The 24,475-nt window shown below is 42.2% G+C and overlaps 1 protein-coding gene across 2 annotated transcripts; it reads right to left on the bottom strand.

The window, feature by feature from the left end:
- Positions 1-1,611: 1,611 nt before the first annotated feature.
- Positions 1,612-21,656, bottom strand: SLC26A2 (solute carrier family 26 member 2). 2 transcript variants are annotated; one of them, XM_043598168.1, is made up of 5 exons: positions 21,377-21,656; positions 17,881-18,029; positions 11,941-12,118; positions 10,135-10,864; positions 1,612-8,644 (listed from the first exon to the last, which is right to left on the bottom strand). In XM_043598168.1, the coding sequence occupies exons 4-5, from the start codon at positions 10,837-10,839 to the stop codon at positions 7,124-7,126; spliced, it is 2,226 nt and encodes a 741-aa protein (XP_043454103.1). In that variant the 5' UTR covers positions 10,840-10,864; positions 11,941-12,118; positions 17,881-18,029; positions 21,377-21,656; the 3' UTR covers positions 1,612-7,123. The 2 variants fall into 2 exon arrangements, with proteins under 2 accessions (XP_043454103.1, XP_043454102.1); XM_043598167.1 differs by lacking the exon at positions 17,881-18,029 and having other exon boundaries at positions 21,377-21,644.
- Positions 21,657-24,475: the final 2,819 nt, after the last annotated feature.

A 24,475-nucleotide genomic window follows, 5' to 3' on the forward strand; every position in this document is an offset into this window, starting at 1 on the left:
CCTGAGCGATAGATGCTTAACGGACTAACCACCCAGGTGCCCCAAGGGCAAAGTTTTTAGGCCTTGTTGGCTATAGCATTAGTTCTAAACTTATTCTGAAAACACTAGAGAACCACTTAGAAATAGCAAAGGTCCTTTCTTTCTTTCTTTTTTTTTTTTTAATTTTTTTTTTCAACGTTTATTTATTTTTGGGACAGAGAGAGACAGAGCATGAACGGGGGAGGGGCAGAGAGAGAGGGAGACACAGAATCGGAAACAGGCTCCAGGCTCTAAGCCATCAGCCCAGAGCCTGACGCGGGGCTCGAACTCCCGGACCGCGAGATCGTGACCTGGCTGAAGTCGGACGCTTAACCGACTGCGCCACCCAGGCGCCCCTCTTTCTTTTTAAGAAAATAATTGATAACTAGTGTGGAGGCTGAGTGGTGGAGAAACAGATTAGCTAGTCAGGCTGTGGCATAGTCCTGAAGATAAATGAACATTTAGGGCAAGAAAGAGATGTTGAAAGAGATGGATTTGGTGATTGAATTGAAGAAGAATATTCTAGGATTTCCCAGGTTTCTGGCTTGAGTTGCTGGGTCATGCCATGATCAAGCTAGGTCAACGGGAAAAGAGGAGTTTGAGGATGTGTTGCATGTGATGTGCCTCTGGGCACCCAGGCACAGTTGTCCAATAACAGCTCTGGAGATTTATATATAGACAGGCTGATTGGTGTTCTATCTAGAAAGGCTGGAAATCGTGTTTGGCTGCCACGAGCATGCAGATAATAAAGCAACGGAAGACATAGACATGCATGTAGTCATCTGGAGAGAGTTTATAATGTAAAATGGTCATGACGTGGGGTCTGTGAACCAACCTTTTTAATAATGTGGATATTTTTACATGCACATGTGGTATTTCTCCAAGAGTCATACTTTCATGGGTCTCAATCAGATCTGAAAATTAAAAACGAGCAATGATGCTAAATGAGGAGAGAAGAGACCAAGAACATGAGCACTGAAAGGACAGATGGGGAAGCAGAGCCCTCCAAGGCACCTGCAGAGATGCTACAGAGTGTGTGAGGCACTTCACAAGGCTCTGCATGCCAGGTGCTGCGTGCAGACAGGGTGAGTACACAGGACAGCAAGATTGGAAGGGCCCTTAGACGACCATTCAGTCCAACTCCTTCATTCTGTGTATAAGGTGTTAGCCTTCACTTACTGACGGGGAAAATGTGGTGCAAAATTCACTTACTGAAATTCAGAGTTAGGACTAGTGAGACATTAGCCAGTTTGGGATTTTTGGATTCCAACATGGTACAGAGTAGTAGTTGTCAGGCAACATGAGAACTGGAAGAAGGTTCCTCAAGCAATCCAGTGCTCCTCCCCTCTTCACTGATGAAAGAATTGAGTCCCCAAGGGGTTAATGTACTCACTCAGGATCACAAAGAAATGACAAAAGAACTGGGTTTCTTTATGCATTATGGCTTTCTGTAAGGACAGATCCTCTTGTCATAGTTGGGAAAAATTAATGACCGGATCCCTCTCCAAATGTAAAGAGATGGTATTTTAAATATCACTGGTGACCTAAATGTATTTCTTAGTGAAGCACTTAAATAATTTAGACACAGAGTAATATTTTATTAGCATTAACAATTTATTAGCAGAATGAAATGACACCTCTAGATCTCAACACGTACAGGATCTTACATAATAAACAACATGAACATATCCTTCCAGAAGAAAAACATCTGCTATTAACCAACTACCCACCCCCCCTCCTGCAATAGACTGCAATCCATCAACTCATTCTCATCCCATAGAGGGTTAAGCATGATTTATATAGAATGGCATCAAGGCACTTGCTTTAATTAAAAAAAGATATATGTGGTATAAAACATGTTCCCAAAAGTCATTAGCCTTGAACAATTGGGGAAAAAAAGGGCAGAATACTTTTTTAGGGGATAGACAAAACTGAGAATTTACGTTCATTCACCTGTCACCCTGATATTGTCTTGATTTGTATATAACATTGCAAAGGAGACAAAAAAAGGTAGCGTTGTATATAGATTGATTTGTTCCCACTAATTTTTGAGAAATCATGGTAGCATCAGAATTCAAATACTAATTCCCCAACTGATTTGAATGGAAAAGGCAAGAACTTTTTGATTCCCAGCATCTTATTATTTTAGGGGTGAGGGACGGGGGGATGGGAGATGGGAAAAAGGGGGTGTGAACTTCCCTAAAATAAGTTAATGTAAAAAAATTTTTTTCTAAGTTTATTTGAGAGACAGAAAGATTGTGAGTGGGGGGAGGGGTAGAGAGAGAGGAAGAGAGAGAGAGAATCCCAAGCAGGCTCTGTGCTGTCAGTGCAGAGCCCAATGCAGGGCTCGATCCCACAAACCATGAGATCATGACCTGAGCCGAAATCAAAAGTCAGAGCTTAACTGACTGAGCCACCCACGTGCCCCATAAAATAAGTCCATTAAAGCTGCAGTTAAAAATCCTTTCTGGCTAAGTCTGCTTGTCTATTTGCCAACTAAAAAACCTTCAGTTAGAAATTTTGCCGTCGGTGTTTTGTTTATATTGGATTAGATTATACTAATTACATTGTAAGTATTTGGCCTTTTTAAGAGCTATAATTCAAGTCCAAAAAAGGTACAATGCTCCAGTGCAGACTTGCAAACATCGTATCTCCAATGAACGCATTTGGTGTCCTTCATTATTCTAGTTTTCGTAATTCAGTATCTCCTTATCTTATGTCATTACGAGAAAAATAAAATTCATATCAAAAAAATTCACTATTTAGTATATTGCTTATTTAACTTTCCCAACTGTATTTAATATGTTCACTTAAGAATTTTAGGTGCAAAACACTTTTCAAAAATAGTCCTTGTCAGGATAAAAATTACCTTACAAAAATAAATCTTCTCCTACTCCCACATCTAAATTCTCCATCCCTAAAGTTACTAATGTTTGTTTTTTAAAAACTAAAATGTACCTTTAACTTACAATATTTCAATAGTGTTTTACTTTAATCATAGGCTGTGATAACAAACCAGTAGGCTTATTATTTGGGCCTGTTCCATTATAATTTTCATTCTTGTTATTAGCACCTGATGATTCCAATCATGATTATCTAATAAAATCTTAGTACAAAAGGAAAAAAAAGCCAAATTAGTTCAAAGGCTAAAAGCTTTCTAGATCTGATTTCCTCTTCTTTGCAGTTTTTTAAACCCAGCTTCAAATTAAGGCATCACTAAAATAGAGAAAGAAAACAGATGCAAAAAATGAAAAACATCAAAGAACAGAAAAACTAAACGAAGTCTAAATCCTATTCATGGGATTTTTGCCATGTCACTGGAATCATTCCCTGAATAGACCAGGAGTGTTAATGCCTCCTTGTTTGCCTCAGTTGCCGGTCTTCTGCTCAGACCTCAGTCCAGGCTCAGCTTAGCCCCTCCATAAACCCCTCCAAGTGTCCTGGGTGTTATCCTAGGAGGGTTACCATTATAGCCCATCTACGAGATTTAGTACCATAGTTCTAGTACTTGGTGCAGGACCCTAGACTCCAGCACGGATCCTCAGTAAGTACTGAGATATTATCTACATTGCTGAAAAAACAAAACAAAACCCTATAGCTCATCTGTAGCAATACACAAAGGAAAACAATCCTTAAGAACAATAACAAGCATCACAAAGCTCAAATTTATCACTGTAACTTCTAGACTAATTTAAGTTCCCAAGAAATTCATGGTGTTTTTCTCAGTTTCATATTAAGATCAGGGCTAAAAGCCAGACAATGCATTCTTCAGTGACCCACTGCTAAGAAAAATCCCCTTACAGAGAATTATTGTTGAGGTTAAAACATTTTCATTAGCATTAGACTAGTCTAATGAACTCATCTAACTTCTTGATACATGTTTAAAGATTACCATGTACCATACTGTAAATTTACCAACAAATTTTGGCTTCAATGACTACTACTGTTTGAAAGCTAAGTCAGACTATCAAAATTTGTTTTCCTTTGGTCCTATTAAACAAAACTTGTGAACTAGACATCTGTCACTTCTACCACCATCAGAGGCTATAGCCACTCAGTCTAGGGCTCTGGAGCAGGTCCACTGGGCCTTTGCCCCAGCCCCGGGGTACCACATGCTCCTCAGCTCTTTCTGCTTTGGTGAATCTACCCTCCCTTTCTCGTAACAGAACCCAGTTCCGACCTTGCTGTCAAAACTAAGGTGTGGCTCCTAATCCTGATCTCCCAAAGTCAGGACCAACCAGGGATTGGACTCCATTCAACTGAGTCCTTCTCCTTTCTCCCCCATTTGGTCAGAGATAGTCTTTTTTCGATGGTGTATTCCCTTCACTCCTCTTGACAGTTACCCTCACTCTTTCTGTTTTTGGCATACTCTCCCCTTCCAGTTTTTACCATCAAGAATGTACACATTACGTTTCAATTAAATGACCATTTTAAGATATTTAGAATTTTATACATTTGTCAATAAGCAATGAGAAAACACTTCATTTAGACTCTAAAGTTTAAGGTATGCAAGATATTTTTGTATCAATAAAGTATGTAAAGTATCAGTTATTGAACTCAAGGTCTAAGCCCTTGAGCAAGAAAGAAAATGAAAACAATAGTTTTGTTGGTGAACTAGATTTTGGTTTCGGATTTGATTTTTTTAAACACTAGCCATCAACAATGTGTAAGTATAGGTGGACCTCAACCAAAGCAGAGGATGGAGCTATAAATTCTAGTGAAATCTGAAGTGTTTTTGTAAGTAGCTACCAAAAGCAGAATCTCTTTGTTTGTTTGTTTGTTTGTTTGGGTAGGAGAGGAACAAACCAGAACACAATTCGAGAATTTGCTAATTGCATACAGCTCCATTAATTGCTTATATCCACATGTGGACAGAAATGCCAGGTAAAAATCAGACCCTGTTACTCCTAAGGGATTCTCCAAATTCTGTGGACACTTTTCTTTGCCGTGCTAGTGTCTGCTAAATTACAGACAGGGTCGTCTTGAACATGTACTTATTTACTCTCTCACATGACAGTAGACATCTATAATGGTCGGGATTCAAACCTGCCTTGCGGGAGGGAGAACAGGGATTAAAAACAAATAACCAACGAAGACACTGGAATTTTACTATTTCTATCCCTAAAACTGGGTAGAAAGGGCAAATATTGGCTGAAAGCAAACCAAAAAACCCCACGAATACAAACGGTAGTTAACATTTCTGAAATTCTAGACTTAAGTTCTAAAAGGATGTCAAAATTTAGTACTATTATATTTAATCATGAAATCAATCACCTCAAAGACAGAAATCCAACTTTTTTACTGAGAAACTGCTTTGTTTTAACAACTGAAAGGCATTTTCCATGTAAATAGATGGACAGAGCTCCACCAATAGAAAAGCAATACTTGAAATTTATGGAGCCCAAAAGAAAGCTAAATATGTTTTAAAGTGTCCCACTCTAATAGATGCCCTACCCATAGGGTTTGGGTCTCACATTTAAATTGTTTAGAATGTGAGAGTGCAGGTTAAAAAATGATTTGTGGTTTTGCAATTATTTTTCTTGCTTTAAATACTGTAGCTAAATGTTTTAACATCCTCTACATTAGTCTCCTCGTCCTAACTTTGGAAAACCTGTATTTTTCCTTGTCTATCAAGGTCCACATACAGGACAATAAGCTTTCAATGCCAGACATTCTTGCTTTTCAAAAGGAACTATTCCTGGAGCCACAACCTGTGGCCAGCTGTCATAAATAATATACCCACAGAATTTGGGATGTTTCTAAATCCTCTTGCATAACAGCTTTAGGTGGCCCAAAGAGTTAAAAGCTGTCACTGTCATCCATATTTACTGGACATCAATAGGGTGCCTGACAGTAAGCATTAGCTTTGTTTTCACTAAAACATCCACCAATTAATTATTGATGTTCTTCTGGAAGCACGCTATCACTTCCATGCATTCTTTTCCATTGGTTACAATAAAATATTCTTGCAGAGTAAAGATGAACAGTACCTCCTACTTGAGAAAGACTGTCAATCCGCAGTGGACCGTCACTAAAATGCCAAGGGAAGGGGAAAAAAATTCACTGCTAAGTATACAAATTCTTAAGGGAAACTGTCAATCATTCCTTTTTGCAGTCCATCCAACAGTTTGCTTCGAGCTCATTAAAAATGCCGTCTAGACTTGTGGAGTTGGCATTCTGCCTTCCACCTGGCAAGCTAGTTGCTGGTAATCCACAACAGTGTAAGACAGATTTCATGGGAAACAATGGATGAATGAAAGCTACACCAGAGCTTAATGGTACTCAGAAACAGGGATTGATTGAGGTCACAGAAAAGACAGGGCAGATTCCCATTATTTTGGCTGATTATGAGCAAGAGCCCTTTGCTTATCTACTTACCCTAAACAAAAAGGCATGAATAAAAACATCAAGTGTATTGCAGAGAATGCTGTAAGTAATATGAGGCTGGCTGGTAGGATTTCACAAGCCTGCCCAGCCATCCAGCTCCTAATAAGATAGTGCCCGTGGTTCCTTGCCTTAAGGCAAGGAATGGTGCTCTCGTATTAAAAGCCAGAGATCTTACTGCTGTCTAGGGAGTAAAGACTGGGAATGGAGAAACACAAGTAAGAACGAACCTGGTGCTCCAGAAGTCTCCCGACCTGCTGGTGTAAGAGCAGGCACAGCACTGTTTCCCTGCCTCCTTTCTACTCCCTCTCCAAAGAGCCATTATCAAGCAGGCTCCAGCACCTCTCAGAATGTCAACGACTGCTTTACTTCCTGGAGAAGGAAGAATCCAAATGCGAATCTTCTAAAACACACGATGGTAATTAAGTTTGGGGGTCACTTTACAGTTCAATTCAATAGACATTTAACTCCAAGAATACCTCATATCTGCAAGAAAGCTTGAAACCATGGTATTTTCTTCTTTTTGATTCTGGTTGACTATAAGCTCTAATCTGCTGCATATGTGTAGATATCTACAAAGGCCATCAGCTTCAAAGGAATAATACCTAATCATCAGGTTAAAATTTCAAGTGTGCAACATTTTCTGCTGTGGAACTGGAAAGTGTTACAGACTTCAAACTAACCTACTGGCTAGACATAAGTATTCTTTCCATCTACTTTCTCAATCACTGGAAGGACTTAGACCATTGGGAATACATAGTCCTTTCTGATTCTGATATTCTTCTGCAAAAGCCATTGCTTCATACACACTATAAAAGAGAAGGTTTTCTTCTTCCTTTTTGCAATACTCTCCGCAGGCCAGGGAATCCCTCACAGAGGGATTGCACTGAGCCAGCAGAACCTGGATGCCAATGGCTTCATAATCTCTACGAACTTCTTTCAGGGTGTGGATCCCTGCTGTATCTAAAAACTGTATTGCACTGCAGTCAATTACTATGGTATGGAGATCCAAAGGATCATGGGAAAGTTGCAGTGAAACTTCATCCTGGATTCCACTGAAAATCACTGTCTCTTTTGTGATCTTTGTCTTGGCAGCCTTCTTCTGAGCTGCCTTTACTAAGACTGGGTTGAGAGTTTTTTTGTATAAAGCAGATTTAAAACATTCTTTGTTTACGTAGTAGAGAGGGGCTACAAAACGGAATATCTTGACGCCCGGCTTTGTCTGAAGATTCTTATAAGCAGACATGGATTCAAAGATTTCGGACTCTTCCACCCAGCCAAGCAATGAAATCTTTGGCTTCTGTGTGCGGAGAATGACACAAAACATAGAAAAACAAACCCCAATAAGCAGGCCTATTTCAGTACTTATCAGTGCAGAGGACAGCATAGTGACAAACCAGATAACTGTATCCATTCTGCTAACCTTCCACATTTTGGGTAGATCCTTAAATTTACGTAGGGCTCCCCGGAGATTTACAATAGTGATCACACCAAGGACACTTTTCTGAAGAGAATAGAATAAAGGAGCAATTACCAGGAGGACCAACAAAAGAACCAAAGCTGTCACCACAGCAGAGAGCTGAGTTTGGCAGCCTGTTGATTCTTTAACCAAAGTCTTCGCAAGAGCCGCGCTAGTAGTAAAGCAGTGGAAGAAGGAAGGGATGATATTGCAAAAGCCAATGGCATACATTTCCTGATTAGCTCTGACTGTGTAGCCATGTTTCTTGGCAAACATCTCAGAAAGTGATACAGTGATAGCAAAACCAATGATAGAAATAGCTATTGCGTCTACAGCCAAACTGGGAATTAAGTTCCAGTCCGGTGCTTTGGGTGGCATAAACCCCGTGGGAATATGTCCAGCAATACTGCTGTTGTATTTCTCGTGGAGTTTCCCAAAATGAGAAGCTAATGTGGCTGCCACGACGACAATGAGTTCAGTAGGAATTGGTGCCTTAAGCTTGGACTTGAAGTGCTCATTGAGTTCTTTGGTTGGCAAAAGAACCAAAAGGCACAAAAGGCTGGTGATGAGATCACAGATATTGGTCCTATGGATGTTTCTGAAGATATGTATCCAAGTAGTGATGAGCGAGCCCACACCATTACTCCGAGGAAGGCTGAGCCCAAGGAGGTACTTGGCCTGAGATGTAAGAATAGTGAAGGAGGCACCAGTGACAAATCCACTCAGCAAGGCATCTGAGAGGTAGACAGAAACAAAGCCCACTTGAAAGAAGCCCATCGCTACCTGGAAGGAAGGATATACAAGTGTTAAATATAAATGGAAAAGAGCTTCTAAATCCTCTAATATCCCGGCACTGCCTTGCATGGAGACATACATCAGAGCATCACAAAATGTCAGAGGTAGAAAAAAACACAATCATACATCAGCCCTCTCATTTTACAAAGAGAGGGTTCATTTTACTGACACTCAGAGGGTTAAGCAACTGGTCCAAAGTCCCACTGTTCCTCAGTCTGGATAAGACAAGAACTTAGGATTCCTACCTTCTTGTACAATGTTTCTGATATGTGAATAAAGTTCAGACCTCAAGAAAACAATTTCCAAGGATCCACAAAAAATTACAAAAACTCAAATTGGAAAAATTCTTCTAACGACAAGGGCATGTATTTCCATTAAATTATAAATCATTACCATAAAAGTAAAGTTTTAATTAATAAAAAAATTTTGATTCACATCAAAATAGAATCACATTTAAATTATAGAACAGTCTTTAACCTCACGCTGAGAAACTATTCTCATTCAGTGTGTATGTGCTTATGCCAAACTGCTTCCCATATTAATTCTGCATCGTCAAAGATACAATATTTTTACTTCTTTATTTTTTTCCTCTTCCCAATAATTCCTCAGAATTTCCCTGAGCCCTTCCTCATTCTTGGTGAGACATAATAACAAAAAAGCAAAACTGGACCCTGAAGAGCACCACTCTGCACAGCAGCCCCTTCTCTTCCTCTTTCCCAGGCACCAAACTAAGTGAGCTACTCTTCCCTTTCCCATATTGGAACCAGATGCCTATAATGGAGAAAAGGTTTAATGCTGGCATCGACTCCCAGATGCTAAAAGACAGGGGTGTGATGATAATGGTAGGTTTGCGGATTCTATGGGACACCTAAGGAGAATTTAATTTGTAATCCTTTCTTCTGGCTAATCATATGAAATAGTGGTTCTCAACTTGTTCCCTAGCAGTCCACGGGAAGTGCTGTCTTTAGTGAGAGTCACTTACTAGAGCAACAATTCTAAAGTGGGGTTGGTGGCGGTGGGGGGGGGGGGGCATCTATAGTTTGAAACATCCTGCACTCCTCCCTCTGCCAACCCTCATCCTGTTACCCTCTTCCTGCTTGTTAGTGCTGACTCTGCCAGTAAGGAACCACACACAATCTCAAGAAAACCCAGTGTTTCTCAACATGTAAAATTAAGGAGTTGTACTAGGTGATGTGAGGTCCCTTTCTGGTCTACATTTTGCAACCAAATAATTACAATCTGGCTGACTGAAATTCACTGGTTCAGAGGCAGCCTAAGGTTGAGAAAAGAGAAGCAGCCTTATCTTCCATGTGGAGTCAAACTATGGTCTGAATTTTGGCTCTATCCCTCACATATCCTAAGCATTCAGTAAATGACAGCTTTAACTACTATGATCTCTGAGATCCCTTACAGATCTGCGATTTCACGTACGGTGATTTCTTTTGGTAGAAGCAACCACCCGTTCCATTGTTTCTTACCTGATAAACTCCAGCCATAAAGGTCACAGTGCTGCCAACTGCAATTGCATAGCAACTTCTGTCACATATCCAGTCTGATGTCTGGTTTAATAATGTGCTCCCATTTGAAACCATCCCTAAAGAAGGAGGAGTATGGGCAGTGTCATAGCCGGCTTTGTGTAGTTCTCGGTCAACTACCTCACCAATCATAAGGCACAATATTCCAAAAATGCCCACAGAGATGTGACGGGAGGTACCCAATAGGAAATAAATGATGCTGGCAAAAAAAGAGGTGTACAGACCATAGATAGGTTCTTGGCCAGCCAAGAGGGAATAAGCAATGGATTGGGGTACTAATAAGATGCCCACAATCAAGCCAGACATCACATCCCCTAAAATGTTTTTCTTCAGATCATACTTTGGGAGCCATCGCAAAACGGGAAGGAAACCAAAAATCACATTTTTGGCTTTGGTTGGACTGCACTGGCAAGTCCTCCGCAATTTTTTAATGACAAATTTCTTGAAGTTAGTATTTGATTTCTCTTGAGGCTCCATATGGATCCTACGATAAGGTGTGCATTGATCATTGGCTTCAAACTGCTTGAAGTCGGTACTTGATTCATTTGCAGACTCCGGAGGGATGTTACACAGAGGGCTGTGTTGGTCATTTCCTTCAGATGAGTCAGTGAGTGACAGATCATGTTGCTCTTTACTTTCCAAAGACATTTCTGGAGATAGATGCTTCAGCCTCCTACCCCAAAGAAAAAACCGGGATTAACTGGTTAAGTAATTCTCAGTGCTCACACATTTTAACAGTCCTACTTGTCATCCATGAGAGTGAAGACGAGTTCAGTTCGGGGGTAGGTGTCTTATATTCACTTTCTTTAGTTAGTTGAGCCTCATATGCCTTGATCAGGGTAAACAAAAACAAACACCAAATATAGACCAAAAATAGCCAAGTCAGAGCAAATAATTGATTGGGTATAGGACTTCCCCAAAGTAAAAACCATCAAGGATTCTTCCCCATCTCTGCCTGGCTTCCTCTGCAGTTTTTCCCTCCAGAAAAGGTATCAGGGTGGCCTGTCTCCTACTATCACTATCTTCTTTCCAGGTTTTTCACCCCCAGGTATACTGCAAAACAGGATCTAGTCTCAAAACTTTGCTGCTACCTGCAAGTCCCTGAAGCAAAGAAGATGGTCTTTTTTTTTTTCTTTTTGAATACATCATAAACTGTTTACCAGATACTTCACAAATCAGTGTCTTTGTGTTAGCTGTTTGCTTAGCTTAGAATGGCCATCAACCTCTCTGCCCATCAAGATTCTAATCATTTTTATACCAGTTAAACAACACTACCCTTTCTACAAAGCACCGACCAATCCCCTAGCCCAAGTGAATCACTATACTTCTATATCCCATAGTATTTTTCACTTTCATTATAGTACTAATAATACTCTTGTGTTAGTTAAGTAAGAGTCTCTCCAGCTCTTGGAGGAAAGGATATCTCGCTCATCATTGTAATCACCAACAGGTGTATAGTAATTCCGAGATAGTAGGCTTACAAAATGTTTGAATGGATCAAAGAACAAATGAATACACACTTTATGACTGTGGCCAAACAGAGACAAAATATACTAGACAGAAGACTCAGAAAGTTTCCTGTTTTGGAACTGACAGAAAAATACACCCTTGCAAAGTAATCCACATTAATTTTGTTTGGATGAAGGGGCTATAGCTGATCCTCCCAATGAACAAGAGTAAAATAATAGTTACTTGATGGTCTCATTAAGTAGAAAAAGAAGAAAAGAACAGATTTCGATCACAACTTACCCTGAGCAAGTCAATCAGATTGGTGGATACACACAGCAGGTCTTCATTCCTCAATGCAACTGGTCTGTAACTCTCTTCTTACTTCCTACTCAGGTCAACCTAGTTGGAGTACATTTCTTAGGTCCTTTTATTTTGGAACAGCTCTTGGTGATTCCTGGGTCAAAGGGCTTTTCCAAACCTAAGATATGCAAAAGAGGCATAAGAAAAAAAACTAAGAAAATCCAAATCTTGCCCTACACGGCTGCTATCCGGGAAGGAAAAAGATAAAAATTAATACTAGAAAGTACAAGAGTGATGGAAACTATAAGAAATAATTGAATTGAAATACTAAAAGTGAAAAAACACAGTAATAGAGATGAAGAATGCCTCTGACAGGATCATCAACAGACTCGACAGAGCCAAAGAAAGAATCCATGAAATTGAGGATAGGTCAATAGAAATTACCCAAATTTAAAAAGAAAGAGAAAAACAGATTTTTTTTTTTTAAATCAGTAACAACAATGTAAGAGAACATCCAAGAGCTATGGAAGATAGTAAACAATCTAACTCATGTGTACTTGGAATCCCAAAAGGAGAGGACAAAGAATGGACAGAAGAAATATTTGAAGACATAATGGCCAAGAATTTTCCCAAATTAAAGGCAGACACCAAAGTATAGATCCAAGAATCTCAGAGAATACCAAAAACGACAAATATAGAAAGAAAAACCAAACAAAATCCCACACCTACACATATCATATTCAAGCTGCTGAAAACAAAGATAACAGCCTAAAAACGGCCAAATTAAAAACATACATTACATACAGAGGAATAAAGACAAAAATTACAGTGGACTTATTAGAAACATCAGATGGTGACTGCGTAATACCTTTATCACAGAAAAATAGCTGTCAACCCAGAATTCTATACCTAGAGAAAATATCTTTTAGAAGATGAAGGAGAAACAAAGACTTTCTCAAACACTAAGAATATCCAGCAGACCAGCACTACCATGTATACATATACCAGACAGAAACTAGGGCTACACAAAACACAACAAAGAAATAAAGTCAAGGAATGGAACAAATGAAAATCAAGTCAAATCCATGTTTTAATTTAAAATATCTTAAACTGCTCTAAAAGGTAAACATCTAAGCAACGGTAGAAATGTATTTTGTTTATAGCATACGAAAATAAAATGTATAAAAATAGCACAAAAAAATGGGTAATTGGGAATTGTAAAGTCTTAAACTAGATGTGAAGTGTTTCATTATTATTTGAAGGTAGGCTCTGATTAACGATGTATTTGTAAATCCAAGAGGAACCACTAAATTTTTTGAAAGGCATAAATGGTAAGTTAATTGTGGAGATAAAATGAGATCGTAAAAAATTCTCAATCCAAAAGAAAACAAAAAAAAGAGGGGGGAAAAAGAGACCAAAAGTAGATGGAACACACTGAAAATAGCTGGCAGGATGGTAGAGTTTAAAACAAACATAAAAATAATCACATCAAATGTGAATGTTCTAAACATGCCAGTGAAAAGGTAGCAAGTGTCAGATTAGATTAAAAATTAAGACCCAACTATATGCTATCTATAAGAAACCCACTGTAAATATAGATAGATTATAAAAATGAAAGGACTTGTCCAATGCAGTAATTTATTTAGCTTGCAAGTGACTGAGTCAGCTAATAAAATCCAGATTTTAGGACTCTAAGTATAGCTCTTTTTGAGCAAGGCACTATTCCTATCACCTATCTAATTAGCTTTCTCTAACCTCAGATAATTCCAAATACTTTAGAATTCAGCTGCTCTACACATCCCAGTTTCACCTACCTGCTACCCCAAATGACCTGGACTGATACCTACAAATGTGTACCCAACTCTCCTTTTACTATACTCTTGGCCGTGGCCCTTTTCCACCTCTAACTCTCAAAAACTTAGGTATTCATTCACAAACAGTCCTAGAAGTAGAACTGATATAGCCATCAGTCTGAATCCAAAAGCCACGTATAGTCTCCTTTATCTATTCTACTCACCTCCTAAAACTCTCAACACTATTTTTTTTCCTTTTTCACACAGATTTTAAAACACAAAGCAACATAAAACTACATTACAAATTATTTTACACTAAATGGTAGGTGTGACCTTCACACACAGTAAGCTCCTTGAGAGCAAGCTCCAGTCTAATTCATCTTTGTATCCCCCAACATGTCCAGGTATATGCTTTCCAAAATAGGAGCTAAAATATTTGCTAAGCAAATAACTCAAGTACAGGAAAAGTAGAATGCAAAGCAATATTTATTTTCAAGTGGAAATATCTCCTTTGGAACATATTTTTCAAATACCCCTTTTTGCACAAAAATCCTCTCACTTCCTTAAGCCAGTTACAGCTTTCAATTATAGTATTCATCAATTGCTTCATGGAAATTAAGACATGACAGTGTTTATCCTTGGAATAGAGCCTACAGCCAGACTTCCATTTTAAGGAGGCTGGAATACAAACTATACTTTCCATGAAGTTCAATAAAACACAAGTCTACCGTATCATCTGGGCCAGTTTCTCCCTTTATTAACATTGATAATCGAGAGTGAGAAAAGGAAAGGTTCAAGAGGAAAATACTTGAATCTTCCACATTACCTTGCAGGAATCACAGGGGAAGAAAAAAACAAAACGTCTGAACAGTGCATTTACCTATGCATACATTAAAGTACAATGGTAGTCTGAGTAACACAAAAAGGAACGACATTTCTTCACTTTATTCTTTAGCTGCACACATGCAGCTGTGACACCTAGAAAGCGGTGTGATCCAGGTGGCAGACAGGCAGCATTGACACAATTCCCGTGTGAATTACTGACAGGCTAGAGCACTGGACTAGAAGAGAGGTTACATCCTTTCTGTATGAGCCTGATAGCAGTCAGCCAACTTCTTTTTGAAGATTTGGATAGAAGCAAACCAATGTCTGCTGTTGGTAATTACAGCACATACTTTTAACTAACAATGCATGTATAACAGTTCTGTAATTTGTGAAACTGAAGTGCCTTTTCAGAGGACAATCTTTTTCTTTTTAATTTTTATTGTTTTTAATGCTTATTTTTGAGAGAGAGAGAGAGAGAGAGAGAGAGAGAGAGAGAGAGAGAAGCAGAGAGAGAAGGAGACACAGAATCCGAAGCAGGCTCCAGGCTCCAAGCTGTCAGCACAGAGCCCAACACAGGGCTCGAACCCACAAACCGTGAAATCATGACCTGAGCCGAAGTCGGACACTTCACCGACTGAGCCACCCAGGCGCCCCTTCTAAGCATCATAAGCTAACCACTGTGCTAGACACACTGCCTCAGAATCTAGACCCGAAACCAAGGGGTCAATCTTTCTTTCCTCTAACCTACTAATCGTATATATCATCCGTCAGTAAGTCCTGTCTGTGCTACCTCAAATATGATATCCACCTGCTCCCTACTGTCCAAAGTACCTGAACCTAATCACTTTTCACTCCCCTCTACCATCACATCTTATCTGGGCTACTCTAATGGCCTACAATACCCGAACCCTGCCTACCTCTCTACCCTCATTTCCTACTGGCCTTCTTGCCGTTCTGGAACACGCCAAGTTGATTCCCTTTCTAAGGTCTTTGCACTTGCTCAAGTTCTCTTTGCCTGTAATAATCACTCCCAGACCTTTGCAGGCTTTTTCTCATCCTTCAGGGCTCAGCCGGTGTATCATCCCCTTAGAGAGATATTCCTTGGCCATTTCAAATAAAATAATACTCCACTCCATCATTCTCTAAATCCTTACCTGGCTTTATTTCTTCATAGCACTTTCACAGGGACTTTTGAAATTATATAATGTATTTATACATAAAAAATACTATTATTTATAGTCTTTCTCGTATCCACAGTACCAAGAACAATACTTAGCACATAATAGATCAGTAAGTTCTTGCTAAAATGAATAAGAAACCCAGTTTCTACCAACAATCAAAGGACTAAGACAATTATAAACAGATAAGCTATAACACTCTACGTGCCATTAATAGAGGTTTGGCGTATTCTGAGAGTGGAGGATGAGCTGTGGGCCAATGTGAACAAGTTGTAAACAAGAAAGGAAAGGAAACTCAGGCAAGTAAAAGGTCACAGTTTAATCCAAGACCCAGGAAAAAGTCACCTAGAATGCCAATTCCTAGGGTGAAGCTGCAGGAGGTTAAGACTAGAGTGAAAGACTGGTTTCCTATTTGATCCCAAGAAGCCTAGATTTCATCCTGTAAGCTACGGCTGACAAAGGCATAAACTCCAAGGCAGGGCAGGGATGGGAGAGGCTTGACACTTCAGTGGTAGAACAAGACCGGAGACACTAAAGGAGATGGACAAATCCAAGACGGATCGTGAGGTGCGACACGCACAAGGAAGAATGATGTATAGGAACACGGAGGAGGAAACGAAAAGATAGGAGACAACAAAAGTTTGACTTTAGGTCTCACAGGTTTGGAATTTCTATCAGATGTCCACATGAGGACTGGAGCAACTGGAAATGGGGGTATCAGGCCCAAGAGAGAAGCCAAAACTGGAAAAGTAAATGGGGAGAGGAGGAACATATTGCACATAAAGGAACATATTAGCACATAAATGGTACCTCATTTTTTTCTCTGAACTCCCATTGTTTAGATGTTCAATAAACATTTGTTGGGGAGATGCTTTATCTTCCCAACTAGATTAAGAATTGTTCAAGGAGATGTTTTCTACTTTTCGTGTATTCTCACAATACCTAGCATAAAATCTGGCACACAGAAGGCACTTAATAAGTTGTTAATGGGTGGATTGGTTTTTATTATTATCATTTTAATGTTTATTTATTTTTGAGAGAGCAAGCAAGAGCACGTGCACAAGTGGGGGAGGGGCAGAGAGAGAGGGAGACACAGAATCGGAAACAGGCTCCAGGCTCTGAGCTGTCAGCACAGAGCCCGATGCGGGGCTCGAACTCACGGACCGCGAGATCGTGACCTGAGCCGAAGTCAGCTGCTCAACCAACTGAGCCACCCAGGTGCCCCCATTCATTTATTTTAAAAAAGAGAGCACAAGCGGGGGAGGGGCAGAGAGAGAGGGAGAGAGAATCCCAAGCAGGCTCCGCACTGTCGGTGTGCAGTTGAATGCGGGGCTCGAACTCACGAACCATGAAATCATGACCTGAGCTGAAGAACACCTACTGAGCCACCCAGGTGTCCCGAGTTTTTTTTTTTTTTAAGTTTATTTTAAGAGAGAGAGAAAGTGCACAGGCAGAGAGAGAGAGAGGGAGAGAGAGAGAATCCTGAGCAGGCTCCGCACCATCAGCACAGAGCCTGGCAAGGCGCTCGAACTCACAAATCGGGAGATAATGACTTGAGCCGAAATCAAGAATTGGACACTCAACTGACTGAGCCTCCCAGGCGCTCCTTAAGTTTTAAAAATAAAAGTCGTGACAGTTGCACAACACAGTGAATCGTACCTAATGCACTGAACTGCAAATTGAAAACGGTTCAAGTGGTCTATTTTACATTTTTAATATATATTTGAACATAAAACCAGGAGGAGAGGAAGCAGAGTATTAAAAGGCTCTTATACACAAAATGGTATAATAACGGCGAAGGTAGAGTGTGATAAATTAAGGATGCATACTATAAACCCTAATACAACTCCATTAATCACAGAGCTACGGCTAATAAACCAACAGAGGAGATAAAATGGAATCACAGAAAATAATACTAAACAATCCAAAAGAAAACAGAGAAGGGAAAATAAATCGCGACTCCATAAAGTAACCGAGATCTAAAGTTTGTGGGGAACTTGAAGTCTTAACATTAACCTCATACGAATGTGAACAAGTCACCTACCAAAAGACTCTCTCTCTTCACTTACGTGGAAAAATCTCAGGTACAACTAGGCTGTAACAGGTGTGGACTGTGCGGTTGGGAATAATTTTCCTGTACTCACACTGCTGGCAAGTAGTGGAACTGTGACGGGAAGCAAAGCCTGTGTGATTCACACGCACTCTGTCTCTCGACTGATTCTTTTGAAACTTCTCAAATCTTCAGAAAAGTGGAAAGAATGATACATGCAGCACTGGTATATTCACAGTTCACCTATTAAACAATTTCACAACTCACCAATTGTCAATGTTTTGCTACGTCTGCACTTTTGCACCTCTCCATCCACACCGGTTGGTTGGTTTGGAGTTTTGTCCCCAGACGTACTTCAGCCTTAAACACCTAACTGAACCCGTCGTTTTTTTTTAACCACCATGCTGTGTTGCCTCTTTTTCAAAAGAAGCATTCATTAACAAGAGATCAAACCATTTGGATCACTCTTCGAAAATCTGCAATGGCACCCCACCTCCTCCTGCATACGGTCTACAAAGTTTAGCACAGGCTTCTCTCTCTGAACGAGCTGAACCTGCCTTACTTTTGCTTCCTTCCATGCTCTGGTGTTCTAGTCACCAATCTAGGAAAATATTAAGCATCCCTGGTTCCTCTGGGCCTTTGCTCATGTTGTTCACTCAGTCTGGAATGCCTTTCCTTTCTACCTCCATCTATCTTGGTCCTTTTCCTAATCCTTGAAGGCCCACCTCAAACGCCACTATGACATATTGTTTCTGGTAAAAAACCCAATCAATGTAAGACGAAAAACTAAAATACCAAAGAGGAAAATAACTTCATGTAAAACCACGATCAAATAATAGTTCCTTGAAGAGTAAGCCACAGCTTTCAAAAAGATTTCATATACACCTCCCACTTGCCTCCTCAACAGATCTGAGAACAGATTATGAGTCCTCTCCTCCAACATGAGAAAAACCAAAGTTGTAGTCACTGCCTCAACTAGGAGGACCAAAGTCTCAACCCTCGTTTTCCAATTTCCAAGGTCCCCTCTCTTTCCAAAATACCACCTGACCCCCCAGATTTGTTTCCTTGCTAAGAAGTCTTCGGGGCTGGTTCAAATTGCCATTTTGTGGCCAAGTGCTCAACTCACAGTTCTGAGTCTTATTAATGTTAATCAGTGAAGGTGGCAAAACTCTTGCAAGCTGTTGGCACAACATTATTGAAGCGGGTTTGGTAGAGGATGAAGAATGAAATCAATTTTATCTTTCACATTACACACGTGCGCTGGTAACGTTTTCATTTTCTTTTTTCTGTCAGCGGCAACAATGTAAAATTTATCTCTGTAACTCTACTTTGGCCAGAATAATAATTCAGATCCCAGCGAAGAGTCAAACAGGCCAAGCAGGTTGTTCCTACCTCCGTCTCCTTTTGCTGGCCCTCTAACTAGAATGGTGCTCGGGGCTGTGTTCATAGCTTTCCCTCTTGCTTCTTTTAGGTTTCGCTCAAATACTACCCTAGGCAGTTCCTTCCCAGACACAACACGTAAAACAGCATCACTGCCGCCACCACGCCTCCCTCCCTCATCCCTGCCCTGTACTCCTGTCCCCCTTACTTTGCTTTATTTTTCTCCATGGCCCTTCTTACCACCTCATACTTTATTTATTTATTTATTTATTTATTTATTTATTTATTTATTTAACTTTCGGTTAATTGTCTTTCTCATCAGTGCAGTAATTTGCTCTTTGGTTCACAGCTGTTATCTCCAGGGTCTTGAACCATGCTAGCACCTAATAAGTGCTTAACAAATATTTGTTGAGTGAATGGAGAAATGACAGTTGAACAGCCATGTAGTAAAGAAAAAGGAGTGACCTCTCTCTCTCTCTGCCTCCATGCGCCATAACTAAGTTTATGTCATGAAATTTCAGTGTGGCAAGCATCTGCGTGGGGGGGGGGGTCTATGCTCACTAAAAGTGAAGTCAGGGGCGCCTGGGTGGCGCAGTCGGTTGAGCGTCCGACTTCAGCCAGGTCACGATCTCGCGGTCTGGGAGTTCGAGCCCCGCGTTGGGCTCTGGGCTGATGGCTCAGAGCCTGGAGCCTGCTTCCGATTCTGTGTCTCCCTCTCTCTCTGCCCCTCCCCCATTCATGCTCTGTCTCTCTCTGTCCCAAAAATAAATAAACGTTGAAAAAAAAATTAAAAAAAAAAAAAAAGTGAAGTCAATGATCAAAATCCTCACCCCTCGTGAATCCAATGTGGACCTCTCCCCAGCCCTGAATGTGCTATCTCTAGATCTACCCCTGGGAGGCAGCATATTATAGTACAGTGATATTCAAGTGCGGTTTCTCAGGCAAATCCAGGGATGAGAGCCAAGACTGAATCCCTGGAGACTCGGAGCCAGTGAGGTAAGGGCCCTACTAGGAGAATCACTGGATATGTCCTGGAGTTGAACAGATCTCTATTCAGATCCCAGCCACACTATTCAACAACTGTATGGCACGGGTGAAAAACTTCCTTTTACTCAGCATCATTTTCTCACCTGTAAAATGGGGATAACATTATCTAACTTGCAGGGCTGTTGTAAAGCTAGCACAAGTACCCAGCACAGTGCCTGGCACATAGCATTTGTTCAATAAACGACAGTTACTAGTCCGTCCTTCGAGATTCTTGATGGGGAAAAAAAAATGGGCTCCTGTCTTCCAGTAGGTTTGGCTTTCCTTTTCTCTCTTGATTTTCAAAAACAAAGAACTTCTGCTCAACCCAATACTGGATATCACACTGGTTCCAGATTTGACATAAAGAGCCCTAGAGAAAAGGAGGGGGGCGGAGAAAAAGGTACTAGAATGGGTGCCAGAAAGTTTAAGTCCTGAATGCTCCCAACTCATGTGGTCCCCAATCCGTGCAAAAAAAAAAAAAAAAAAAAAGGGGGGGGGGACTCAGTCTTATATTCTATGAGTTTGGGAGAGGTGGGTACAAGTCCCAGCTCTGCAAATGACATGCTGTATAATTTCAGGAGAGGACCTGGCCCTCCCTCTCTGTGTCCTTTCAGTGTTCCCAACTATCCAGTGAAAGATTACAACTTAGTCTATGAGTCTCGAAGTACAGTCCCTGATTTGTACTTAACCAGATGTGTGGTTTTAAAAACCAAGAGAAAGAGGTCCTCTCGCGTGTCCAAGCCTGGTTCCCCATCTGTCCGAGGGTGGGACGGTGGGTGGTGGCGGCGGCTCCTATCTCCCAGGTCTTTCTCCCAGTTTTCCGAGTTTGAGACGCCTAGACGAGGGCTCCAACACCAGAGCAGCACCGCTATCTACGAGGTGCGGGGCATCTGCGTGATGTGGGGTGGAAGGTGGGTAGCCCTGAGGCCGAGGAGTGGGGTCGGAATCGCCGCAGCGAGAGACGGGGGCTTTCACCCTGCTCCGGGTCTGCGGACCGAGGGTACAACCCTGACGCACACCCACCTACAACGGCCTGGCCACGACGCCCACGTCGACCGTTGGTCCGGGCTTCCTGCCACCACGTCTCCGGCACAGGCCAGAACGACCCTAAGAGGGGCCCGCCGACCGCATGGAGGCCGGCACCGCTCGGTTCCCCCTTCTCGCGTCCCCTCCCCTCTTCTCACCTCTAGGTCCCTGGCCTCCCCGTGCGACGAGGCCCCGCGGCACGTCCTGCGCCGTGGCGAGGCTGAGGGGACACAGCAGCGCCGGCAGAGGTAGCCCGGTCCCGGGCCGGCCTCCCTTTAACCGGCCCGTCCCCTTCCCCGCCCATCGCCCGGCCCCCGAGGAAGGCGGGGCCCCACCGGGCGGGACCGCGGAGAGCGGCCTGGAAGCACCGGCGGAGAGGTGCGGAAGCCCCAGCCAGTACGACGGCCCGGACGGTGGCAGTCACGTGGCCCCGCGGGCGAGCGACGCGGCCGCCAGCCAATGACGCGGCCCGGACCGCGGGGGTGCCGCCCCCTGGCTGTTTTCCTCCTCACGATTGGCTGCCCGGCAGGGCCGCGAGTCCCTGGTTCTTCGGGAGGTTCCTTCTCCGCTGGGGGCTGTGAGGAATTATCGGCGCTTTTGCACCTGAACCCTGAAAGCGTAGCAAGGAAAAGGTGTCCGGAGAGACCCGGAAGCTTTCGGTCTAGAGCGGCTAAGTGTTCTGCCTTTTCGAGCTGGAAGGTCTTTATCACTGATCCCTTGGGACCCTGTCCCCTCCCACTCTCCCTTTGTAGATGTGGAATGAAGATCCTAAATGGGGAAAGGTCAGCTGGAAAGTTAGGGGCTTTACCATTAGTGTAACCTACTCTCCACTGAAGGCCCCAATTAGCCAGAGACGCCTTTTAAGATGTGAATAAAAATGTAAAAATAAATATGAGACGTAATTCCAACTTCGCTTAAAATCCTCAGTGGCTTTTCTTGACGTTTATAGATAAAATTAAATTCCTCCCAATGCTTTCGAGGATCTGAATGTTCTGGACCGGCGCCTTTCTTACCTGGCATCCGTCCCTCTCTCTCTGCTCTCCACCCATCCTGGCCTCCTTTGCCAGCCAAGCTTGTTCTCTTTCGGGACCGACCACTGGTTTCTGCTGCCTGGTTTCTTTCTTGTCTCAGGTCTCAGTTTAAATTCCCACCCTCTCTCCCCTACCCTTCCAGTCACATCTGAACGTGTCATCCTGATTTAATTATCTGCCCCGTAACTGGGCGCTATCTGACGTCACATATATGTTTATTCATTCTCTCTTGTTTATAGCCTGCGGGGGTTCGCTGGACAGGAGTGGAAGGTCAAGAGCACCTGTGAAAGAAGCAAAAACGGTTAACTTCCTTTCCTTCCCTTTCCAATGAACCTCTTCACACTAATTTTAAGGAACTCCCTTTCTTGCCTAGAGATGATCCTCAAGTTTCTGTCAACCATCAGATTCAGAGCTTCCAGAAGTCACAAGTCATAATGGGGAATCAGAACACCTGGGTTTACTCCTGATGCTGTCCCTTGTGACTGGAGATAAGTCAATGGGCATCAAAGGTAGTTAATGCCTGCCCCCTTCCTGCCAGACGCACCTGATGTGTCCTTCCTTCCCAGTCGTGGAGAGGGTCAAGTAAGACAGTGGGTGTAAGGTACTTTGTCACTCCCTATAGGCTGCAGAACATACGATGGCAAGAGATGCTGATTTCTGGATGTATATTTCTGGATGCACAAAACTCTTCACATTCATTACTTAATCCTTAGAGCAGCTTTCAAGGAGGTGCTATATTATGATTCTCCCTTTATAGGTAAGGAAACTAGACTCAGAGATGTTAGGTGACTAGCCCAAGGTCCCAGTTAATAAGTGACAGTAATATGATTTTGTCCCGGTTACACCTGACTGCAAAGCCCACTCTTAACCCCTACATCCACCGTATTGTCAAACGTAAGAGTACACCTTGCATCCTTGCATGTAACAGACACCAGGAAAACCTGGTTTCATATAACAACAGCTATCATTTTCTTTCTCTTATTCCATACATTTTAGTTTTTAAATAGTATACATTTTTTTTCTTTTTTTTTTTAAATGTTTATTTATTTTTGAGAGAGACAGAGCATGCAAGCCGGGGAGGGGCAGAGAGAGAGGGGACAGAGGATCTGAATCGGACTCTGGGCTGACAGCTGAGAGCCGGATGCAGGGCTCAAAGTCATGAACCGTGAGATCATGATCTGAGCTGAAGTCAGATGCTCAACCGACTGAGCCACCCAGGTGCCCCTAAAACAGTATATGTTTCTTTTTTAAGTTTATTTATTTGTTTTGGGGGGGAGGAGGGGCACAGAAGGAGAGAGAGAGAGAGAATCCAAGCAAGATCCGAGCTGTCAGTACAGAGCCCAGTGCAGGGCTTAATCTCATGTTACATGAGATCGTGACCTGAGCTGAAATCAAGAGTCAACACTCAACCAGCTAAACCACCCAGGCACCCCACATTCCATCCATTTTAATCTACATTACAGGTGAGGAAACTGAGGATCGCAGTATTAGGTTACTCAGCAAGGTCACGCAACTGACAAGTAGTGGATTTTGAGGTGGAACGGTGGGGGATTTCCGAACCGAGAGCTGCCTGATGCCAAAACCCAAGAACATATGGCTATGACCCAGTGCAAGGAGAAGATGCTAGAGAGGAAGCTTTAGGACAGTCATTGGTGCCTCTCTCCCTTCCAGTTCAGCATCTCAGACTGCTATTTAATGTTGTGGCCCTCTCTGCCTCCCCACATACACATCCCCAGGGGCTCCATGGAACTAGACTTTGGTCTGCTACTCCTACCATAGTTCATCAGTGCTCTACTTCTCTGCAGCAGGAGTCTAAGAAGTGAAACAGATCACCAAATCCCTACTAATCTGCTTTTCCTCAGTAACAGCAGTTCAGCCGCCCAGGCAGCCAGAACCCAGGTCTCTTTACCCCTCCCATGTGAGTCTGGGCATTTCCCCTCCTGTTGGTCTCAGGGTTCACAGAGGTGCTAGCAGCTGGAAGGTCACGTGTAATAGCCATTATTCTATCCCAAACTGCTTTCCAAAGAGTAACTAAAGTGGGGGTTGTTGTGGGCCAGCAAATAAGTCATTTCCGGTGAGCGGCCACTTGAGGATTTGCCTCCTCAGTGCTTTCTGACCAGCCACACTTCCCAGGTGGGACAGGTCACTTGCTCTGAGGCCTTGCCCTAGTGGGCCCCAAACTGACTCCCATCATTGGAGAGGCTATTCCCGATTTGCTATTCTGAT

Source organism: Prionailurus bengalensis, chromosome A1 (assembly GCF_016509475.1).
Source record: "Prionailurus bengalensis isolate Pbe53 chromosome A1, Fcat_Pben_1.1_paternal_pri, whole genome shotgun sequence".
Lineage (NCBI taxonomy): Eukaryota > Metazoa > Chordata > Mammalia > Carnivora > Felidae > Prionailurus > Prionailurus bengalensis.